Source organism: Alligator mississippiensis, chromosome 1 (assembly GCF_030867095.1).
Source record: "Alligator mississippiensis isolate rAllMis1 chromosome 1, rAllMis1, whole genome shotgun sequence".
In the NCBI taxonomy this organism is placed as follows: Eukaryota; Metazoa; Chordata; order Crocodylia; family Alligatoridae; genus Alligator; species Alligator mississippiensis.
The window spans coordinates 338,045,177-338,067,288 of NC_081824.1; the positions used below are offsets into that span (position 1 = coordinate 338,045,177).

Here is a 22,112-nt window from a genome sequence, read left to right on the forward strand (position 1 = left end):
TCCAAAATCCTACAGAGTAAAAGCACACTTGTTCAGGGGAAACCATTTCTACCCCCTCAACACCTAGCCTCTGATATTCCCTTTTGTGGGGGTAAGCATCTATGTCCACATCCACAGCAAAACAGGGTTTTCTGTCATCCTGTAAATATGGCTCTTGAAAATGATGGGTAGTCCATAAATGTGGGAACCAAGTGGTTTGTCCATTTGCCCAGGAAACAGGAGAGCTGTGTTCAATGCCCTTCTCAGTCAATTTTCTACCTCCCATGAGAAGACCCAGACTATTAGATTACAGAGGAGGTACAACCACTCCTCTACCTCTTGCTGCAGATACAGTTAACTTGTGTGGAAAGGATTATAATGTGGAGCTAGGAAATCAGAGCCTGACTCTGCAGCTTACCCAGGAAGAGGAAGCAAGTCTTGATTCCGGCATAAAACTATTAAGGCTAGAGTTGGTTTAGATGTGTACAAAAGCAGAGTTTTTTTTAGATGCCCTGAGTACTGAAGTAAAGCCAGGAAGGCACTGAATAAGTTCAAGCATCCAGCCTTAAATAGCTGCTAAGCAGGGGGTTTGGAGTTGCAGCTTTGAACTTGGGCACACAGGATGCCTATACATGTGCAGTGAGGCTGCTCTGTCACCCTGTAATTATAATTAATTGAGTCTGCTGGAGCACAGTAAACCAACAGACTCTAGCATCATGTGGATCAGCATCCCCATGCTGAAAAATGGTGGCGGGGGTGCTTTAACAAAAGCTCAAACAAGCTTCAGTAAAGCAGGAAGGCACTGAATGAACTTTTAGTTAAAGTGCCTCCACTGCCATTTTTCAGCACGGGGGGCACTAATGCACAGGATGCTCTGAGCGCTTTAATCCGAGCGGCTCTTGAAACCGCTCTAATTAAAGAGCCCACACCTGGAGCACGTGTATAAATGCCCACAGATTTTACCCGAGGCCTTTTTTAGATCTGTCCCTAACAGTATTGTTCCAATTGAAGTTTACCGTACTAGGTAAAGCTGGGCAATAAACGTAATCTTCCAAAAGTTTCCAGAAAAAGTGGATCGATACAGGCTGAACCCTGCCGCTCTATGTAGTAGAGAGCTGCGGGTAGATCCTGTTCCACCTATTGGGCATCTAAGTTTAGGTGATTTAGGTGCTGGAGCATGGTTCTGTTCTATCCTGTTTAAGGCTCTGACAATTCATTAATACATGTACTGTTGTAACAGTCATTTAACCCTTAAGACTGAGTCACAAAAACAGTATGGAGGAAAAGGACCCTTCTGTATTTCCATTATTTTTTTTCATATAACCCACACCTTTTCCCCAAAACCAGATGAGGGAAAACTAAGGTGTGCATTATATATGAGGGTTCCAAAAACTTGGCAGGCAAGAGAAGGGGTGGCAGCATTAATTACTGTGCTTCCAGGAGTCCTAGCGATTAACCCTGCCTCTTCTCACTCCCACACCCTCTGTTGCTGAATCTCTGGAACCATAGGGAGGCCTCTTCCCTAACCACTTGCTTAATTGTGCTGACATGTGAGATTGGCCCAGGGCCAGACCTAGCATACTGGCTCTGGAGTCCTACGCTGAGTTGGACCCAGCATGTTGGGTCCAGGACTATGCACTAGCTCCAGTGAAATGTACTGGGTCGCACACAATTCTGGAGCAAGCAGTGGCACAGCTGGGTCAGAATTGGTCGTGTGGTTCTGGCCCCAGTGCTGGTATGGCTGGGATAGCCTGCCATGTACAGCATCGAGGCCAGTGCGTAGACCCCAGCCCTAGCTCACAGCTCTCAAACCCCACAGGGCCCCAGCACACAGCCCTTCAGCCCCTGGAGATCCCAAACCTTAGTTACCTACCCATACTGTAAAGCAAGAGCTCTTTTCCTTCTTGGGCTTTCTGAAAATGTGAATGTCATCATATCTGGGGGAAAGGGGCAGTGTTTAAATGAGATAAAATATGGTAATAGCTTTTCAGGGTCTCAAGTAGGATAGAGTAGAATCTAACTGGGGCATCTAAGCCCACTTACATGCCCAATAAGTAGATTAGAATCTGGCCCCTGCTGTCCCAGGATATTGGCATAGTGCTAGATGTAAGAAAGCAGGAGTTAAGCATCTAAATACCTTAAGTGCCTTAACTCTCATAATGTCAGTGGGAGTTCAGGCACATAAATACCTTTTGGATCTGGCAGTTAGCCATATGCTAGCAGTATGTTATTCATAATCTTTTTTTTTTTTTTAATGAGGGAGTAACCCTCAGATAAGTAGTCATTTAACTGACTTGCTGTATTGTCTTGTGCTTTATTTTCAGGCATGTGAATGCCCATTTTACTGGAAAGGTCCCTTGTTTTATTGTGTTGGAGGTGAACGCACAGGACATGTGTCGGTTCATAAATTTGTTGCGATGTGGCGAAAGTAAGTAGGTTGCTTTTTCAGAGATGCTATATTTCTTAAATTTAACTGATGACATTTTAAGCTCTGAGATCCAGGCTAGAGAAGGGGTGGGAGGAGAGAATTTTTTCCATAAATTCTGTCTGTTTCAACTGACAGAATGGAAAAGGCTAGCCAAATACAGGACAGAGTGGAGGAGGGTTGGTAGAATATCTAAGGTGCTCCAACTGTCAGAGCAGCCTTGGGACTGACTTGACAATCATTGAGAGTAAATTTTTAACAAGTTCTACATGGACAGTGAATAAAATCTTGGTATTTACTGTGGTAGACAGTGCAGTGTGGTAAGTGACAAGTTCCTAATGTTCCAAGTGTAAGTCTTGAGGAGAAGGGGGGGGAGTGGTGAAATGTGGATCAAAGTTGCAAACATAAGTCAACAGTTCTGGCAGGACGCTTCTTTCTAGTCTCTCCTCCAGATACCAAAGAAAGAGCTGTGGTCTTCATTTTAAAACTTATGCCCTCATGTTTACTCCTCTGCTCAAATTGAGTACAATGTTGATTTATGTTAACACTTGCACTGTTTAGTATGAGAGATGGAAAATAGGACTGACCTAGTGCAATACCTAGAAATGTGAAAACACTGAAAAGTAGAGCAAACTTTCTAAAACTCTGCCTTCACATTGTTGTGGTAATAGATTTGTAGAGTGATCACATTTATAAGAATATTGAATTAAAATTTTCAGTTTACAGCCGCTCTGCATAATTTAAATCGTCATGTTCACCTTTGTTGGTGAACAGGTATAAATTTTTATTTTCACATTTCAGAATACTACAGACATGTCATGACGATGCTTCAAAATTTGTTCATCTTCTAATGAACCCTGGATGCAACTACTTGGTGCAAGAAGACTTCATTCCATTTTTACAAGTAAATTGCAACTAAAATTAATCATGACCCCCCTCCCTACCCTTTTGAAGTTACTTTATGCATGCTCTTTACTAAAACTTACTGGCAACTGTTTAGTGTGGCACACTGGTATTTAGGTGATTTAGAGATTTTAGTTTGTTACAGTTTACTTTTACAGACAAATACTTATCACATATTTTATCTAGGAAGGAAATTAAGAGCTGTATATCCTACTGTAGATGTTTGACACAGACCAGCAGATGGACCAGAATTTAATTAAGATTAAGAATGAGAGTTCAGGTGATGTAGTCATGTTAAGGATGTTCTTTTGAGATTGTGAACAGCAAAAGAGAAGCGCCAGTTGAATATTTTGAACTATTACGAATCTTAAAATTGTGCTGCTGAATGAATAACCTGGCTTATTGAAGCAGTTACCCATAGCAGATTACATGAGAAACCTTCTAGCTTTTCAGCAGTATTGTATACATCTTGTAGTCTACACTAGGAGAATAACCTGTTGCTGATGACATCAACAACAACATATGATGTGCACACTTATTTCCCATGTGTTTGTCATCCTCTGCCTGTTTAAAAATTAGAGAATTTTATGCTAAATGGCTTCGGGGGAAAAAATGAGCAGAAGTAGTTAGCAGTCTACCCTACATTCTACTTTAAGAAAAATGCCACTGTGGGATCATTGCCCAAGGCATTCTAAAATTGAAGTTTTATTCCACAACGTAGCTTTGCCAAGCAGTGAAATTTGGGGTGATTTCCATCAAGATGTTGGATGCAATATTCTGCATTAACTATTCTGTACCAATTGATCAAATGAGTGTAAATGGACACTTCATTTTCTCATCATTATAGGATGTGGTGAATAGTCATCCTGGCCTATCATTTTTAAAAGAAGCATCTGAATTTCATTCTCGGTACATTACTACAGTAAGTGTTCAATGACATTTTTTATCATTAATGTTAAGTTAGTTCATTTGTAAAATTGACCATCTCTTTAGTGAAAAATGTTTTAGGGAAATCTAGGCTCAAATAATATCTTAAAATCTTCTGGGGAAAGCTGATGGAATTTTCACAACTTTAGAATCTGTCAGAGGACAAAAGTTAAATTAAACTGCATACTTTTGTTGAATTCATATCACTAGTCTATGGACCAAAGAACAAATACAGCTGCCGATATGTCTTCTGGTTTTCAGTGAGCTAAACATCTAACTATTACATGTTTCTAAAGAGGTCCTGCTCTAATTTGACTTAAAAATAATATGCAATTAGTAGGGCTGTCAAACTATTAAAAATGTAATTGTGATTAAAAAAAAATTGTCACAATTTTAATTGCACAGCTAAAAACTCAAAATTTATGCAAGTATGCAGGTATTTTGTATGGTTGTGGAGGAGGGGGAACTTACAAGGGTGTCGGGGGAGGTTTGGAGCCCAGAGAGGGGGATTGCCTGCAGGGTGTCTGGAGCCTGGAGAGGGGGGGACCCCCATACTCCCTGGCAGGCTGCCCTATCTGAGCGGGGTCTTCACGGAGCTGCCTCAGGCCCAGGACAAGGCCCCCCCCCCCCCATCTGAGCATGGCCCCAGGGGCAGTGGGTTCACCCTGCCCTAACTCCAGCAGTGGCAGCCCAGGCTGGGGGCAGCTGCTCCAGTCATTGTCCAGGCCTGAACTTCCCCGCTTACTTGCTCAGCAGGTCCGGTTGCTCTGTACAGTTCCCAGCATGATGTGGGCTGCAGCAGGAAGGCGGCAGTGGGCCACAAATCCCATACAACCTCCATCCAGGGCCCTGAGCAGCCGGGCTGGCAGTGCTGGGTGTTCTAGAATCAGTGGACTGGAAGGAGCCTGAAAGATCATCAAGTCTGGTCCCCTGCCATAGGCAGGAAGTTAATGAGGTGCTTATCCAGCCTCCTCTTGACCACCTCCAAGGCTGGTGACTGCACCACTTCTGCCCGGAGTGTGTTCCAGGTTTTTGTTACCCTTATGGAGAAGAAATTCTTCATGTGCACTCTAAATCTTCACTCTGTTAGTATGTGACCATTGGCCCTCATCTTCTCAAGGGATGCCTTCTTGAAGAGTTGCTTCCCCAGTTGTTCAAGGAAGGTGGCTCTGGGTCATGGTGAGGCTGCCTGGCATCCTTGGGCCCCATGGTTTGGGGCAGATTAGGACTGCCTGGGAGGTTTGGCACAAGCCTCCTGGGCCTGCGGGTCCCTGCACATCCCTAGTCTGAGCCCCTGCAACAGCAGCCCCTTGCGGGCACGGGATTCCTGCAGAACCACCTCTTGCAGCCCCCACCCCACATACCTGGCCCTAGCCCAGCACCAATGGCGCCCAAGCTGCACCCAGCATCACCACTGCCAAGCCAAGCAGAGCTGCCACTTTTTCTTCCCTGTGCTGCTTGGGCTCCCAGCAGCTCCGTGTGGGTCCCAATGAGAGCCCGGGCAACATGGGGCAGAGTGACTGCTCCGCCTGGCTCAGCAGCAGCATTGGGCACAGCTTGGCACAGCTTGGGCTCCATCAGCCCTGGGCTGAGGCCAGGCATGCAGGGTAGCATGGTGCAGGGGCTGCAGGAGGTGGCTCCATGGGAATTTTACCCCCGCCTGCTGGCAGTGGCTGCCTTCGCAGGGGTGTGGGGCTGCCATTGCAGCCATTGCTACCTGAGGGCCCAGACTGGAGATCTGCAGGGACTTGCTCAGGCCAGAGCTCCCAGGTGGTCCCAACCTGGCCCAAAGGTGCCAGGCAGCCCCACTGTGGCCCAGCGCTGCCTTCCTTGAACTGTCGGCACTGCTAGCCCAGCTGCTCGGGGGCCTTGGAGGGGGGTTGTGTGCTGCTTGTGTGTGGATGGGTACTTGTGCTCCCTTGATCCTTCCTGCTGCAACCACCTGGAGCCCGCTCCTGGGCTGACCCGTGACTCCTCTGCCCTGCTGGGTGGCCTGGAGGTGGCAGCAATGGTAGCGGAAAGGAGCTGCAGGGCAGCCCGGGTGCAGGCTCTAAAGCCATGTGCACGATTTAACACATTTAAAAAAAATGTAACAGATTGATTGGTTCTTGTGTTAATCGTGCATGTTAGCACTGATTTATTATTGACAGTGTAGTAATTGGTTGACCTTCCCTTAAATTAAAGCATTGTATAACATGATTCTGGGTGAAGATTGTATAAGAAATTTCTTATACAGCTTTAATGATTGTGTTAACTTTGCTAGGAAACTAAATGTAGGGAGCTTTTACTGGGTTTTAATACCAACTTTTTATTTTAGGTAACTTTAAAATCTGATTCCTGCTCTGCTTCCAGATGCATCTTAGCAGTACCACACCACACTCAGTTCCATCTGCTACGTAGAGGTCTAAAATACTTGCCCTCAGTCTATAGGCAGCATCTGGTACATAAACTTCAGACATCATATGTGGCTAATTTGTATAAACAGTGTTTTTGTATGAAGACAGAGGACTCCATGTAGGTAGCTTACATAGGATTGTACATGGAATCTCTAGAATTTCCAGGAAGTAATAAGCATTTTGCATACAACTTCTCTTTTTCTCTCTACAAACGGTACCAAACAAAATAGTTATGCATCAGCCAGCCATTAATTCCAGGAGTATAATAAACAAAACAAGTCTCAATTTGTCGTACTCTGCTCTAGTTTATTTTAGAAACCCAGTTTTCAAGACTGTTCCAGTTGTCTCTAACAAACATTTAATTTTGTTTTTATTTTTAGACAAGTTAGATGTGTAACAGATGAGGTAATGACATGCAAATGGATTAAGTTGCAAAGCTAAGGCAAAACCTTTTGAAAAAAAATCTTGCTTTGTAGTTTAAGCCAAACCTGGGCTTTCCCCGCATTCACAATTAAAGCTGAACTAATTAAATTTCAGAAGCAAGCTAGTCTATTCCCCTTACTAGGCTTATCAAAACAGTTGTTTCTGGTCAAAGCATGAGCTGCAGAATTTGCTGTGTGATGCAGATTAAGCTATTTTAAAATTTAATGTAAAAGATATTTAACTTAACATCTTTTTGCCAGAGCAGATTTGATTTTCAAAATGAACGGGAGAACATGAATAACTTTAATTTTATTTTGCATTTGGACTTTTTAGTCACTTTTCTAAAAGATTGATTCTCATTGTTTAATAATCACTAAGCTTTCTTGATTTGCAACTAGATATAACCATTGTACTAAGCTTGGCATTTTACTCATTAAATTAGCTGCGTAGTTTAACAAACTTTTTCAGATTTTTACATTCATGTTAGGAAATGCTGAAAAATATTGTAATTGACTCCTATTAGTTGTAATGCACATCAAGCTGCTTTTTGGATAGAAGCAATAATTCAGCTAGTGAAGAAGAAAACTAGCATGCTAAAATCTTAAGGTCAGCTTAGTAGAACAGAGGTACCGAGTACAGTTATCAAAATATGTTCTGTATTAGAAATCAATTTGGTTTAAACAAAATCCCCTTCAATTATTATTATTTTGGTCATAATGTCTTATGATCACACTCTTGCTCTCTTTCTTCCCCCACCTCCCCTTAGTTTGTATTTGCAGAATGGAAAAATCAACTTTCCTTTTTCTCTTAACTCCCAACTGGTCTAATTTTGAATGATGATACTGATACTGAAGTGGACTGAGTAAAATAAAGGAAGAAATATATTATTTTTGTACCAGCAGAAGAGGTGATAATTGCCAAAAGCTGGTTTATCATTCTTGTTACATAAACTATAGCCAGTGATTCCTATCCACCATTCCAGTTGAGTGATTCAACCTTCTTTAAAATTTCAACAGAAAACCCTTTATTATTTTTAGTTTATTTTATTTTCATTGCTTTTAAAATATATGCCTTAATACTCATTGTCATAATTTCAGTATAGTTGCAAGTAGCTTTATTTTATTAATGTAATATTTAAAATATTAATCTGGTTTAAGTACAGTAAGGTCTTTTTTTGAAAAACTAACTTTTCATTCACTGTCCCTAATTTCCAATTTTATTTTTATATGGAATTGAGACTGTTTTTATTCTAATATAGGAGAATTGGAAAGTTGGAATTTCAAGTAATGTTTTCCAATCAATAGTATTTTTATAATACCATGAGACATTGTTGGCACTGGATTTATGACCCAAATACCTTGTTTCGGGCAGACCCAAACCCTGAGACCGACCATAACTTCTCCATTCAATAAAAGGGAAATTTTATTGATAAACGGTGATAGCAGATAAGAATAATGTAGGCAAGGCAAATAAAAGAACCCACACCAATTCTATACCTACCAGTCCCAGAGTTGTCACAGAGGGAAGGTACATCTGGCCCATACGTGAGCTTCACCCTGAGGTTCTTTCTTGAATGTCATATGTCAGCAGCCTGGAGGGTTGAGGCCCATCTGCCGCCAGTGAGGTGGGTGAGACGTGCTGGTGTTATGCCCTCTGTCTATGGTGGCCTCAGGTTCCCCTCTCAGGAACTCCTTTGCTGCTCTGAAATCCCTCCTCTTGTATTCTTTCTCTCCCCTGACTCTTCATCCCCAGTCATCATTGATTGGTCTCCCTGTGGCTATCACACTGTAGATGTTCTGTTCTGTCCTGTCAGCATGTTCCTTAGTTCCAGCAAACCCATCACATGCACACTTTTTAATTTGGTTATTTACTGATCTCTTAATTTGGTTTGTCCACCAAAACTGGAAATCCCAAGGGCTCTGCAGTTAGGCACGTTAACATCGTGCCAAAGCTTCAGAGTCCCTTAATCTATGTTTGGGTACACTGTTCATGTTATGGAACAGTGTGGTACATGTCTTCGGTTTCCCAGCCTGCGTCTGCTGGCATCAGACACAGTGGGCCTTGAAGGAAACTGTCGCACATAAGGTTTTAGAAACCGGTTAACCCTTACCATTCCCATGGACCATTGTTCTAATGCAATATCTACTTTACCTACGAGCCAATTCCCAAAACCAAACCTCTAAATATCATTTTCGAGCCATCAATTTATGGCAAGAGACACAATGCAGAGACACGGTTTTAACATGAGAATAATGAGGTAAAGATGGATTTTGGTGATGCAGCAGCAGAATTTTAACAAAAAACTGCATGTGAAAAATTCTGTGTCTTAAAATGTAGCCCAGGGAGAATGAAAGGATGGTATCAATGGTAGGGAAAGATAGATACGCTTGCTGAGGAAGGAGGAAAAATTCACTTAGAAACAATGAGTTTAGATGCTACTGGAAGACCAAAAGAATGTCCAAGAGGCATTTGTATACTGAAGAAGATAAAGATTTTAAGAATCATTTACACACAAAGGAAAAAATGGTAAAGGATAAGGCCACTTAAGAGTAGGTGGAGCAAGAAGAGTGGACACATGGGCCCAGATCTGAACCCAAGAGGACCTCAATCAAGGGAGAAAGGAGGTAGACTAAGACAGAGGGGGTTGATGACAAAATTTGGGGAACTGGACAACATGGCAGGAAAAAGTAATAGTAACACAAGAAACCCCAGTAGCAACAGACTGCAGGACCTTGTTTCTTTGCATTTGAAGCAGTGTTTTGGTCAGATACTTGAGACAAAAGTTGCCTTTTTCAACTAGTTTTGTCTCTTGCAGGTTATACAGAGGATATTTTATACAGTAAATAGATCCTGGTCTGGAAGAATCACTTGTAATGAGCTCCGGAAAAGCAACTTTTTGCAGGTATTCTGTTTAAAATTTTACATGATAGTAGAGTTTAAGCTAGCAGGACTGTCTTAAGCCAAAGACTTAAAGGCATAACTACAAATAATGGCATTTGTTCTAGCCTCTTCCAAGGATCAACAAACTTTGAAGGAAACAATGACTGTGTCCAAACATTTATTTTTAACAGTGGAAAATAACGCCACTAGAAATGGTTCTAGAAGAGGGAGCAGTACTGACACAGTCCTCAACTGCCCCCTCTTCTCTGGTACTTGTGCCTTTCCCAGACCAAGGTGATCCCATTCTGGGGAAAATGTGGGCTGCTCCAGCTCTCCTGTTCCTGGGGGACGAGGTGCAGGGCTAAGCCCCCTCCCTACCAGCATGAAAAACGGTCAGGGAGCTCTCATTGCAGCTTCCTCTGCTCAGTTCCTGGTGCCCAGGAATGAGCAGATTGAGGCTGCAGCAGAGTCCCCACCTGCTCCATACCTGGGATTCCAGTGTGAGGAGCAGGTGGGGGCCTTGCCCTACTAGCCCAGGGAAAGCCTGGTTCTTGGCCTGGCTGGCTTCTAACTCTCCACCCCCTCTGGGTAGCTTAGCAATGTGTGGAGTAAGGGGAAGGAGAGTTGGATCAGAACCAGCCTCAGAGATGCTCCCCCAGCCCGGCTCCAGCCCAGCTAGTTTTTAAACAGCTGTCCCTGCTGCCCAACTAAGCAGCAGGGCAGGGGCCAGAGGAAGCAACGCCATTGCCTGCACATTACTTGTCTGCTGGGCACTAAAAGCCGAGGGAACTGCAGGCAAAGCCACTGCCTGTTTCTCAGTTGAGAAGGAGGTGAGGATTAGCTTGTGATTGTTCCTCCCCTCCCCTTCCCCTCCCCTCCTGGTCTACAGGCAGGCAGAAGCAGCTACCCCCCTGCAACTTTTCCACAGTAGGGTGATCCTGGCCTCTGGGGAACACTATTAACCTTTTACCCTGGCTCCACTCCTGGTCTCCAAGAAGAAATAAGCTGGAGGAAAGTGTGCAGACATTTGGTTTCATGGGAGCAATTTCTACCTGGGTATTATCAGGTTATTTTTCTCCTGAAGTGGCCATTTTTTGCCATAGGAGAAAAAGCTTGAATGTCTGTGTACTTTTCATTTCTACCGATTTAATTATTCTTCCAGGAGTAACTGAACAACTTTACATGGCCACGGACTGAAACACAGATTTGTTTTAGTTTACATTGCTGTATTTCAGAGGTGTATATTTACTATTCTAGCTTTCAACCTAGCTTGTTAAAATCATCAGTTCTCATCATGCTGTACTATGCATGCTGTCTGTGAAGACTACAGTTCCAGTGAAAAAACTCCTCTTCCAAGGTCTTGATCTCATTCTTTTAGCAGCTGCTATGACAAACAGGCATCTTTGAAAATGCTAATTGATAGCTTTTTTTTCTTCCTAATAGAATGTGGCATTATTGGAAGAGGAAGCAGATATTAACCAGCTGACAGACTACTTCTCTTATGAGCACTTCTATGTCATATATTGCAAATTTTGGGAGCTTGATACAGACCATGACCTCTACATTGATCGGAAGGATTTAGCCCAGCATAATGATCATGGTATGACAAATGGAACAACTTTGTTAACAGCCTCCATAAAGATTGAGAAGTTGTTTACCTGCCAAGCCCAGAACTCCTGGCTCATTTTGAATGACTAACACTGCTAACTGCTAAACAGGGCAAAAGTGTTAGTACTTTAATGCTGCTTTGTGCTAACGATGTTAGATCATGCAGAGAGAAACAATGAACATGACCTCTGGGTTTAGCAGGCAACTAAAGGAAAAAATGACTTAAAAATATTCATTTAAGCTAAAATTTGCATAATTCAATGAACTGTAAATCTTAGTTCACTTACAACCTATGAATTGTAAGTTTACTGTCCCTGAAACAATTGTTTTATCAGCATATTAGATGTCCAAGTAACGATGATACTTGTCAGGCCACAAACAGATGTTTTTGCCGTGGGATGTGTCGTAATGTAGCCATTTTGTCAGTGAGCCTAAATATGAATTTAAGACCTGAGCTTCAGGTGCACATTTTAAAGAAATTTGGCTCCATACTTGTACAGCAGCTAGTGCAGTGAAGCTATGTCTATGTAATGGTCTCCCACTGAGGGTAGAGGCCTTCGTACTGTAGTCTAGTCATTTGGAATTACACCCAAATAAACTTTCAATTGCAGAAATGTCTTTTCTAGGTATCGAACAATTACAGCCTTGACTTCTATTAATAAACTAGTGAATTGCCTATCAAAAATTACCTGGGGGGTGGGGAAGAGTGGAGACAGAGAGCACAGTGCACCACCACTGCCTCCCAGGAGTGGGGCGAGGTGGAAGTGGTGGGGTGGGAAACTTGCACACAGCGGCCTCTGCACCGCCCTGTGCTGCTGCCACTCCACATCCATCCGCACCCCCCACTGCATCCAGCCTCGCAACACTCCCCAATCCCCCAGCTGTATGTATATGTGGAGCACTCTAGCTGCCGAGAGAACCAATTGGAGTGCTCAGAGATCATTACGGACAGACAGATGGACTAAACCAATTTATAGATACATTTCTCAATAGATATAGATACAATTCCTTAATGGAGACAGTAGATTATGCTATAGGTTTTATGATCTTGAGGTACAAGTCAGGGAATAATTGAAAGGGATACCAAGTTTGAGCCCAGCTTTGCTTTGGAAGCTCTTCACAGTCCTGCGGTCCCATCAGGGAGACCCAAGAGGGTTATTTCAGTTTCCACACAAACTTCTTGTCTTTAGGTGGCTTGCAATAAATACTGCATTAGCCAGGCAGTACAAATTAAAAACATTTTGAATAATGTCCACTTTTTCCCCACTTACAGCTATATCAAATAGGATGATAGAGAGGATATTTTCAGGAGCAGTAACAAGGTAACTTTTTATATAATCCAATGTAATGCTCAAATTTCAAGAAAATTCATGCTAAAACAATTGATTTTTTTTTTTTCACTAAAAATGGATTAGTAAATTTCGGGGATTCTGCTCTCATTCACTGCTTATATCCATTGTTTTTTAACATAATTTTTTTTTTTTTGGTGCTGGCTCCCAATGGCAGGCACTGCTAAGGCCTTTTGGTGATGGTGAATAAATAAAGGCACTATAGACCACTGTTATGTAAGGTAATTTTTAAGTGGGGAAGGATAGGAAAGATTACAGGCACTTGCCATGTTTCTTCCTTTTAAAGTTTTAAAATTACCAAATTGAAAAGTAATGCCTTGAAAACAAGGGCAGACAGTTTTTTGGGTAAATGTGTTATCTTTTATTAGACCAACTAAATAGCTGGAAGAATTCTTCTTTGCAAGCTGTCGGGTACAAATACCCTTCTTCAGACTGTCTGCCTGAACAAGGGTGTTTGTACCCAACAGCTTGCAAAGAACAATTCTTCCAGCTATTTAGTTGGTCTAACAAAATATCACATTTACCAAAAGAACCTCCTCTGCCTATAATCCTTAGACCAGCATGGCTACAACCAACATGCCTTAAAAACAACAAACCTATTTCAGTTGCTAGAAATGTTTTGTTTTTCCTACTTCATATAAGAGAGAACCTTGCCTTCAATTGGAGTACTTACTTACTGCATTTAGTAATACTGGACTGTCATGTTCACTTGTTGGTCGTCTTTGCTTCTTGTGTAACATTGTCACATTCCATATATGATGCTTTGAGGCATCTTACGTGATGCTCTTGAGATCCTTCAAGAGGGTATAGTAGAACCTAGATCATCTGTAACTCACTCAATTTATAGCTGTCATTTCTTTTACTTCAAAAGATACCTCTTCACTATTCAGCTGGGGCATGGAAGTGGACCTGCACAGCTGATTAGAGGAAGTAGCATCCTTTTTAAATACTGTCTTTACTCAAATCAAAGGTGACCGCCCAATAATCAGTTGAAAGAGAATATAAAATGAGTGCGTGTTCATGGAGATGGATGGATGGATGTGGATATATACATATAATAAATTTATCAATTTTCTATAATTTTCCAGGTTTAGAATCTAATTATCAGAGTTTTACCTTGAATTTGCCCCCTTCTTGCTGCTACAGCAGGGAAAGTAGTGGCTGGGGGTGAGGTCAGGTGGCCTGCTTGCCATTTGCCCTTCCTACCTCCCCTTTGCTGTTAGACCCTGCTCACACTCTGTTCCCTCCCAGAGCTTATGCAGGCATGTGATTGTAAGGTGGAAGGGTCAGAAGCTGCAGAGGACAAGCAAAAACTAATTTTAAATACAAGATGCCAACAAACACTGACTTTTAAAATAAACATACCTGTAATTTGCACTATGCAAAGTACTATGCATACCTTCAGCTTTAGCTCATCCAGAATTGATTCATTTTATCTTTTCACTAACTGCTGCAAGTTTCAGCATAGGTACTCCGTAAATACACTTGAGCAGCACTTTTGTATCTACTTATACTGCATGATACTACTCCAAAGCTGAAAGTCTTATGATATGTCACGTTCATTGGGTTGGGCTCCAGCAGAGTTGCCACTGTTTCATGCCATGGTGACCCCACAGCCCAGCACTGCTCAGCATGTGTATACTCCAGATACCACTCTTTTCTCCCCCACCCCCAAAGGATCCATATGTTAATTACCCCCCTCCCTCCACTTGCAACTGGAACTCAGTGTTCTTGTTGCAAGTCCTGGGACCCTCCAAAAATTAATATGCAAATGAGGTATGGGGCCACTGGGTCCAGCCTTCACCCCATGAAGGGCAGGGCCACACCAGTTGCATGCGGCAGACCAAGAAGTGGGGCAACAGAGCCTCTCATTTACATAAATGTCTGGTGATGTTTGCCAGACATTTAAGACTGATAAAGAAGCTAGAGAGATGCTGCTTAGCTGTGGGAGTGAAGAAGTCTAAATGTATTTGATTGAATGGTACACATGAGTTGGAAAAAAAATTGGTGCAGAGGGATACCAAGTTCAGTGGGCACTATCACTTATCTTAGTTTGAACTGCAGCAACCTAGTCTTGTGTTAGGTTCCCATCAGTATACTTGCCCAATAGGAGCTCCATGTTTCATGGGCATGCTCAGTGTGGGTTGCATTCAGTCAACTTCATAGTTGGTTTCCATTACTGAGCACATTGCTTTTGGCAGGAGTTTAATGATAGACAGTATATTTAATGAAGCTTTCCTGTATGCAAATATAAGGAGCACCTTTTCCCCACTTCTGTAAATAAAGTAATAAAATCTGCACCAAAGCCTTGGAGCATCTCTCTGTTCCCACCACACAACCCTGTGTCCTGCCTGCCTTCTTCCCTCCCTCCCCCCAGATACTTCACAAATCCTTGTCTTTTCTAAGCAAAGGAGGGGATAAGAATCTAACCCTACAACATATCCAAGCTCTACAATTTTTAACAGAAATGACAGCAAAAAAGCTGAAACCAAATTAGCAATGGGTAGATATGCACAGATGGAAAAGGATCGTGTTTTGGTGTTGCTGCTTAGGCCTGCCCAAAAGATCCTTCTAAACTATAACTGAAGCAATAGAGAAATATTTTAAAATGAAAGAATTTTGTAAAGAGCAATTTTTTGATATACTAAGCAAATCCAAAATAGCACTAAAATATTCTGATTTTGCTTTTTGTTAATACCTGCTTTGGTCTAAAAGGGGCAGAAAAACGCAGAAAGAAGGAAAAATTAGCTATGCTGATTTTGTCTGGTTTTTGATATCTGAAGAAGACAAAAAGACTCCAACTAGGTAAGAATTTATCTTGCAATAGAGCCTAACTAGAAATTGGTTTTAGTAGCACAGCCACATGCTTATAAACTGGTAGAACAGGTAGCTGACCTGCATAAATCTTGAATTGTTTTGCAGTTTAATGGAATACTGTGTGTGTTCTTGCCTGTTTTTCTTCCCTGGCCTCACTTCGTCTGATTTTTGTAGTATATTATTTAAGAAGGTGTTCCTTTTTTTTAATAGCAACGGTTTCAGGCCTAAACAAAATCCACTTATCCTATTAATGGCTGCTTCTAACTAGAGTTACAAGTTTTCAAAGCCACTGTTCCTTGAATACATTCAGTCCTTTGACCGTGCAGTGAAGTTGTAATGCTGGCATTGGAAAATCATGTCATTCCACAAGCCTGACAAATCTTAAATTGGGCTAGGGTTAATAATCTATGGAAAGTTGTGAAAGGAGAAAGCAGGCTACAGCAACTTTAAGTTGTTCTTTTCTTTCACATTTATTTGGTTCTATGGGTTAGTTTCCTCTCTAGAGAACTTTTATGCCTCTGTGCTTCATTAGTGTTCCTTTTTTATGTATTTTGCATTGTATTCAGCCATAATACTGCAGGGATCATCTCATAATGAAACATTATGCTCTGTTCATGGTTTCTAAGCCTTGAGTTGCACTTTTTTTACAAAGCAGAAATGTGAAGAGATTGTTGAAATACCTAGCACTTGAATATTAAATTAATTTGTGACATCACCAGGGATCCTGGTTTTGTTGTTTGTTTTGTTGTTTGTTTTTACAAAAAATCCCCAACTTTCAGTTAAAGTAACCCCAAATCCACATTTTATATATATACAACCTTCTCTTAACAAAATTATCTTCATTTGAAGTGTGACTTGTCCAACATACCTTCAAGATGCATCTTAAGAACCACATCTCACTTGCTTCAATTCTCTTTTGCATACTTGGTGATATTGTCCAGCATTCTGATGCATATTTGACAACTGGTATAACAACAATCCAGAACTCTTTTACATTTTCAAAAATGTCTTTTGCTGTCCCTATTCTCCATTTTATTTCATGATCACATTTACCATCTGATGTTATCCAACTTCCCAAGTAGTTAAAACTTACTGATCTGCCTTATCTGTTCCTTTTCCACTTTGACATTGCATATAGGAATGATCTTTTTTGTAATTTACCATGCATTCTGTTTTTCTATGGTTGGTACTTAAACTCTTATTCTCACTTTCACTGACAATTTTGTCTAATTCTTTGCAGCTTCTCTTCTGAATCAGCTATTAAGACTCTGTCATCAGCATAATGCAAGTTGTTCAAATTCTGTCCATCAGTGATCAGCCCTGGTAAATCCTCAATCTCCCTCAGTATTTTCTCGCTGCACAAACTGAACAAGTCAGGTGAAAAAACACAGCCTGGCCTCACACCTCTCAATTTTGGATGAAATCACTTAGTTCATTTTCTATCTTCACTGTTGCAGTTTAGTCCCGATAGATTTCTTAATTCTCAAGTCTTTACCATCGATATCCAGTTCTTCCAGCATTTTCATTAACTCCTCATGCTTGACTCAATCAAAATATAATTAATAACATGCAAGAAAAGGTCTTTCCTCACTTGTTACCTTTTCTAAAAGCATTCATACCATGAAGATAGCATTTCTTGTACCTCAGTCTTCAACAAAACCCCATTGAACTTTTGTAATCTCCTGTCTTTATTCTACCTCTAGTTCTCAACATCAGCACCTTTTAATAGGATCTTTGTCACATGGCTCATTAAACTGATGGTTCAATGAAGTTCACAGTCAGTGGCTCCACTTTTATAAATCTCATTGATAACAGTTGATAGCTTTTCTATATCCACTCTTCCAAACATTTTATTTGTTCTACTGGTCCTGTAGCTTTATTGGTTTTTATTCGGTTGATAACTGTTCATACTTCTGACTTTAAATTTTCAAACCATCCATGTTTTTCTTAATAGATAGTTTTTTCTTCTCAGCTGTTGTGGAATAACTCTTCAGTATACTCTGGCTATCTTTTCAATACTTGTTCTTATTCCATAATTACATAACCATTCTTAGCTTTTATGCATCTCCTAGCAGTACATCCTCCTTTGCCTGTGATATGTTTGATATATTCTTATACATTGATGACCAGTTCTTGACTTAAATTGGTTTGTTATAAAGTATCTATAAAGCTGTGGAAGATAGTTCCCAGAACCAAGTTAACTTACTATCTAGAGTTTCAGAATAGGTTGTATTAAGGTAACATTTGAAAATATTATATGTTTAATGCATGAGTGGCTTATTTTTCTTACCAGTTAATAAAACGGTATGACTGATATTTTTTTTTCAGCATTGAATACTGGTTTCGATGCATGGATCTTGATGGGGATGGTGTATTGTCTATGTATGAACTGGAGTACTTCTATGAAGAACAGTGCCAAAAGCTGGATAACATGACCATTGAACCTCTACCTTTTGAAGATTGCCTGTGCCAGATGTTGGATCTTGTGAAGCCACAATGTGAAGGTAATGGTCTTGTATCTGTTTCAGATTAGATAAAGGATGTGATCACTGGGCATATTGTTAATCTACCTGTGTTCACTATTCAAATAGTTACTTTACTTCTAGTTAAGAAGAAATATCAGTTTAACATAGTTGGGTTCAGAGTGCTCCAAAACTGGAGTCCTTTGTTGTGAGCTGGCTTGTTCTCCCATAGAGAAACTGAATAACTTTCTCAGCTGCCTTTCACTTTAACAGATTCCATGCTATAGTTGCAGTATTCTCATTTTATCCATGTTGCCTTGAGATGTAACACTGCAGAGAGAAATACTGTATTTTCTCGCAGAACATGCATCTTTCTCTACCCCTCCCCCCCCACCAAAAAAAAAAAATCCTGTTTTAAGTGGAGAAAATTGCTTAGTTTGCTTGGAGAAAAGCACCCTGGAGATGCTGCATGCCATGTAGTAGCTGCTAAGATGACTGCCATTTGTCTCTTCTGCAGAAGAGGATAGAGTCTTGTGCTTATGCTCTCACAACCATAGCTGTTTCCTGAACACCATAGTGTGCCTGAAACAGCAAGGGAGATGCTAGTAGAATTTGGATGAGGTTTCTGATGTAGAAACAATTTTATTTATAGGAACTTTATATAAAGAAGTAACAGTCTTGCTTACCTCCCTTTGCAAGGGTCTGAGGGGCTAACCTTGTGTGACAAAGTAAGTCCTTCTGGGAACATATAGACTGCTTACAGATGTAAAAAAAACGCCAAACAAACAAACCCTAAAATGGCACTTTACTTTAAATTCCTCACGTCCCTGCTTTACTTTAAACTCCACCAAAGCCAGCACGTGCCCAGAAGAGGCATCAGGTTAATTGGACTTGGCTCAGCCAATGTCTCCATGGATCAGGCACTTCAATGGGGCTTTTTGGTGCTTTTATTTAATTGCTGATTCAGCTGATTGATTCAGCTATTAGAAAAAGTACCAAAAAGCCCTGCTGAAGTGCCCAGTGTATACAGAAACTGCAGATCTGGGTTGAACTAACATGTTGATATGTTGCTGCTTCCAGTAAAGCATGGGATAAGGGTTTTTTTTGGTTCCACACACACACACACACACACACACACACACACACACACACACACACACACACACACACACACACACACACACACACACACACACACACCTTCAGTGCTCAAAGTGTCTAGGAAGTGTGGCACTGGAGGAGATGATGTGCCACAGCAGGAAGTTCCTGATATCACACTTCCTGGATATTCTATGTTCCCAGGAGAACTTCCTCTGTCACAATCAGCTATGACAAGAAAACATTTTTTCCTATATCCTGCCTTCCAAAAACAAGGTGCATATTTTTAAGGGCTTGTTGTATGCAAGCAAATATGGTATTAAGTCACTTCTAGGATAACTTGCTTTAGGCAGTGGCTATCATTATCAAATGTAGGTATCTAAATATAGGATTTTTAAGTACCTAGCATGGATTTCAAATCAAATTTGCTTTTAATAATGCTGAACAATTGGCAACTCCTAGTGACCTTGAATTCTGTTAAGGGTTAACTGGGGGTTAGGCAAAGTACATGGCCTGCAAGTCAGATTTGGCCCACCAGACCATTCTGTCCTGCCTTCAGGGCCCCTCCAAAAACAACTATTACCTGTCCACGGCTACCTCTCTCAACACTGGCGGAAGGCAGGTTTTCAGAAGTCACATGCCATTGGACCAGGCAGGCTCTGTGCTTCCACCTCTGTGGGGCTCCTGGCATGCCATCTGGGAGCCCCATGTGGAGACACTGAGCATGATGGCACACAACTGGACCGATTAGTGAATGGGGAGGGGAGCACCTGCTTGGGGGGGGGGGGGCACTTGTGGGTGAGTGGGGGGAGAGGGGGCCCTACTATGGCACACAGTTCCCATTGCCAGAGCAGGCAGCAGGCCCTCATGTTAGGGTAGTTTGTCATATATAGCTTTAGTTGAACCTGCTTGAGTGGTGAATTACAGTATTATCTGAACTTTTGTACCTTAACAAGCCTTTAGCTTGCTGGATAGATAGGTACGGTAACACTTGGTGCTCCTGCCCGCTGCTGGCAGAGCCCCCCAATTGTGCATGGCTCTGGGTGAATCCCAGGAGCTGCATATCGAGGCACGGAGCCCGCATGGCCTGGCCCACTGACACATGCCTTCAAACTAAACCAGGCTGGATCCATGCCAGCACATGGAGCTCCTGACACTGCAGGCAGAAGTCACGTGCCACCAGGTCAGGCCAGGCCACCTCCATGCCTCCACATGGAGCTTCCCGCACTCCAGCAGGGTGCTAAACATGGTAGCCTAGTGTTACCAAATTTGCCCATTACTTTGGGGTGTGCTCATTTATTAAAGGATAGTTTCTAGGGTCTTGGTGATTCTGTCAGTGTGCTGCTTGTGTTACTATACGGAGCTGTATCTCTCCTTTCTGCAAGCCCTCACCCCCAGTGGAGCTATCTTGCAGGACTCAATCTCAATGGGACTGGGTTCCTCCAGTCACCAAATCAGTCATACACACAAACACACACAAATTAACGTGACACGCCTGACCTGGCCGGGCTGATCAGCATGGACAGGCTGACACCCTCATATGCCAAGAATCAGTTCATAAGAGCAACAATAAAATGCAGTCAGACACAAGCACACAGGTAAACAGAATCCCTCTGAATCTGGCTGGGTGTCCAGCTGACACCCTCATGGGCCAGCATTTGGTTCATAAGGGCACGTCTGAGTCAAACTGGGTCAATCAGCCTGTACAAGCTGATCCCCTTATGTGTTTCAAACTCAGCATGTCCCAATCTTTGGCCTCTTGATGAGCAGACCCCACAATAATTTGGGCTTCACAGGGATCTTTAGCATAGGTAAAAGAAGCGTTGCTGCAGAGCACGGGAGGAAGAAGCGGAGAAGGAAAAATATACCCAATTACTACCAGTTTGACTATAAAAGTTATTTATTGCTAAACATATGAAATCTATAATGGTACTAGTAGTAATAGACATGCAAAAGAAAAACAAACACAAACAATGACAATACTACCCTGGTTTCACTAAGTATTTGGGGAAACTTAGCTTAAGTTTAACTAATACAGTTCAGGTTCAGAAGTTTATGCCTAGAGAGAAGAGAGAGAGCAAGCGCTGGGGTCTCACCTAGTCCACGGTACTCAGGCTGCAAAGCTGACAGGCACAGTCCATAGCACAATCCTTGAAGAGAGAGACGATCTGCTCTTCCAGCGTCCCAAGAACGACAGGGGATGGTGTCAGCACAGGAGTTTTCTTCTTTCTTCTTCTACTTCTTTCCTCCTGCTGCTGCTGCTTCTTTTTCTTTTTTTTGCAGCACACACTTACAGATTTTTATACCCTCAGTTCAGCTGCTTTGAAGCACCCTCAGTAGTGTAAATCATTGCCTTTTCTATTGACAAGGGGTTATCTGGTTTGGACCATCTCAGGAAACTGATGGATAATCAGGAAACACTTAAGATTAGGGAGTAACCCAAATACTTGGGAGCCAGCTTGAAATTCCTATGGATGGCAGATAGATATACTGATGGGATATCTCATGGTTTCTTCAGAAACAATAGATAGCTTGCAGCATCAGGATTTTGGATTTTTACTTGTTGTGCACAAGCCTCAGCTTAGCATGACTTTTCCAGATCTTACTATAGTCTTTTAACAGACTTAAAGCAATTATTGGGGTGCTCATAACCTTTTGTGGAGAGGACTCCCACCAGTCGTCTCGGGAAAGATACGACAACACCTGGGATTAGGGCTCCAGCAGGCTGGATGCTGTGATGAACCCTTAACCATTGTTCAAATGTTGCCCATATCCCCTCTGACTCGGTCTCTTGCCTCAGCATTCCCTAACCCGGCAACCGAGTTTTAGTCAATCAAGTTTAAAT

The 22,112-nt window shown here is 41.9% G+C and overlaps 1 protein-coding gene across 5 annotated transcripts in view; it reads left to right on the plus strand.

Annotated features, from left to right (window-relative positions):
* The window catches only part of PPP2R3B (protein phosphatase 2 regulatory subunit B''beta), a 97,558-nt gene that overhangs the window by 55,209 nt on the left and 20,237 nt on the right, over positions 1–22,112 (plus strand). For 4 of the 5 annotated variants that reach the window (XM_059720942.1, XM_019485139.2, XM_059720944.1 and 1 more), the window contains 9 exons: positions 2,304–2,407; positions 3,206–3,308; positions 4,155–4,229; positions 6,552–6,674; positions 9,869–9,955; positions 11,377–11,533; positions 12,815–12,863; positions 15,606–15,695; positions 18,036–18,211. In XM_059720942.1, coding sequence (XP_059576925.1) covers positions 2,304–2,407; positions 3,206–3,308; positions 4,155–4,229; positions 6,552–6,674; positions 9,869–9,955; positions 11,377–11,533; positions 12,815–12,863; positions 15,606–15,695; positions 18,036–18,211 — 964 coding nt within the window. The remainder of the gene's footprint in view (positions 1–2,303; positions 2,408–3,205; positions 3,309–4,154; positions 4,230–6,551; positions 6,675–9,868; positions 9,956–11,376; positions 11,534–12,814; positions 12,864–15,605; positions 15,696–18,035; positions 18,212–22,112) is intronic. The other variant, XM_014600357.2, reaches the window with a different exon arrangement.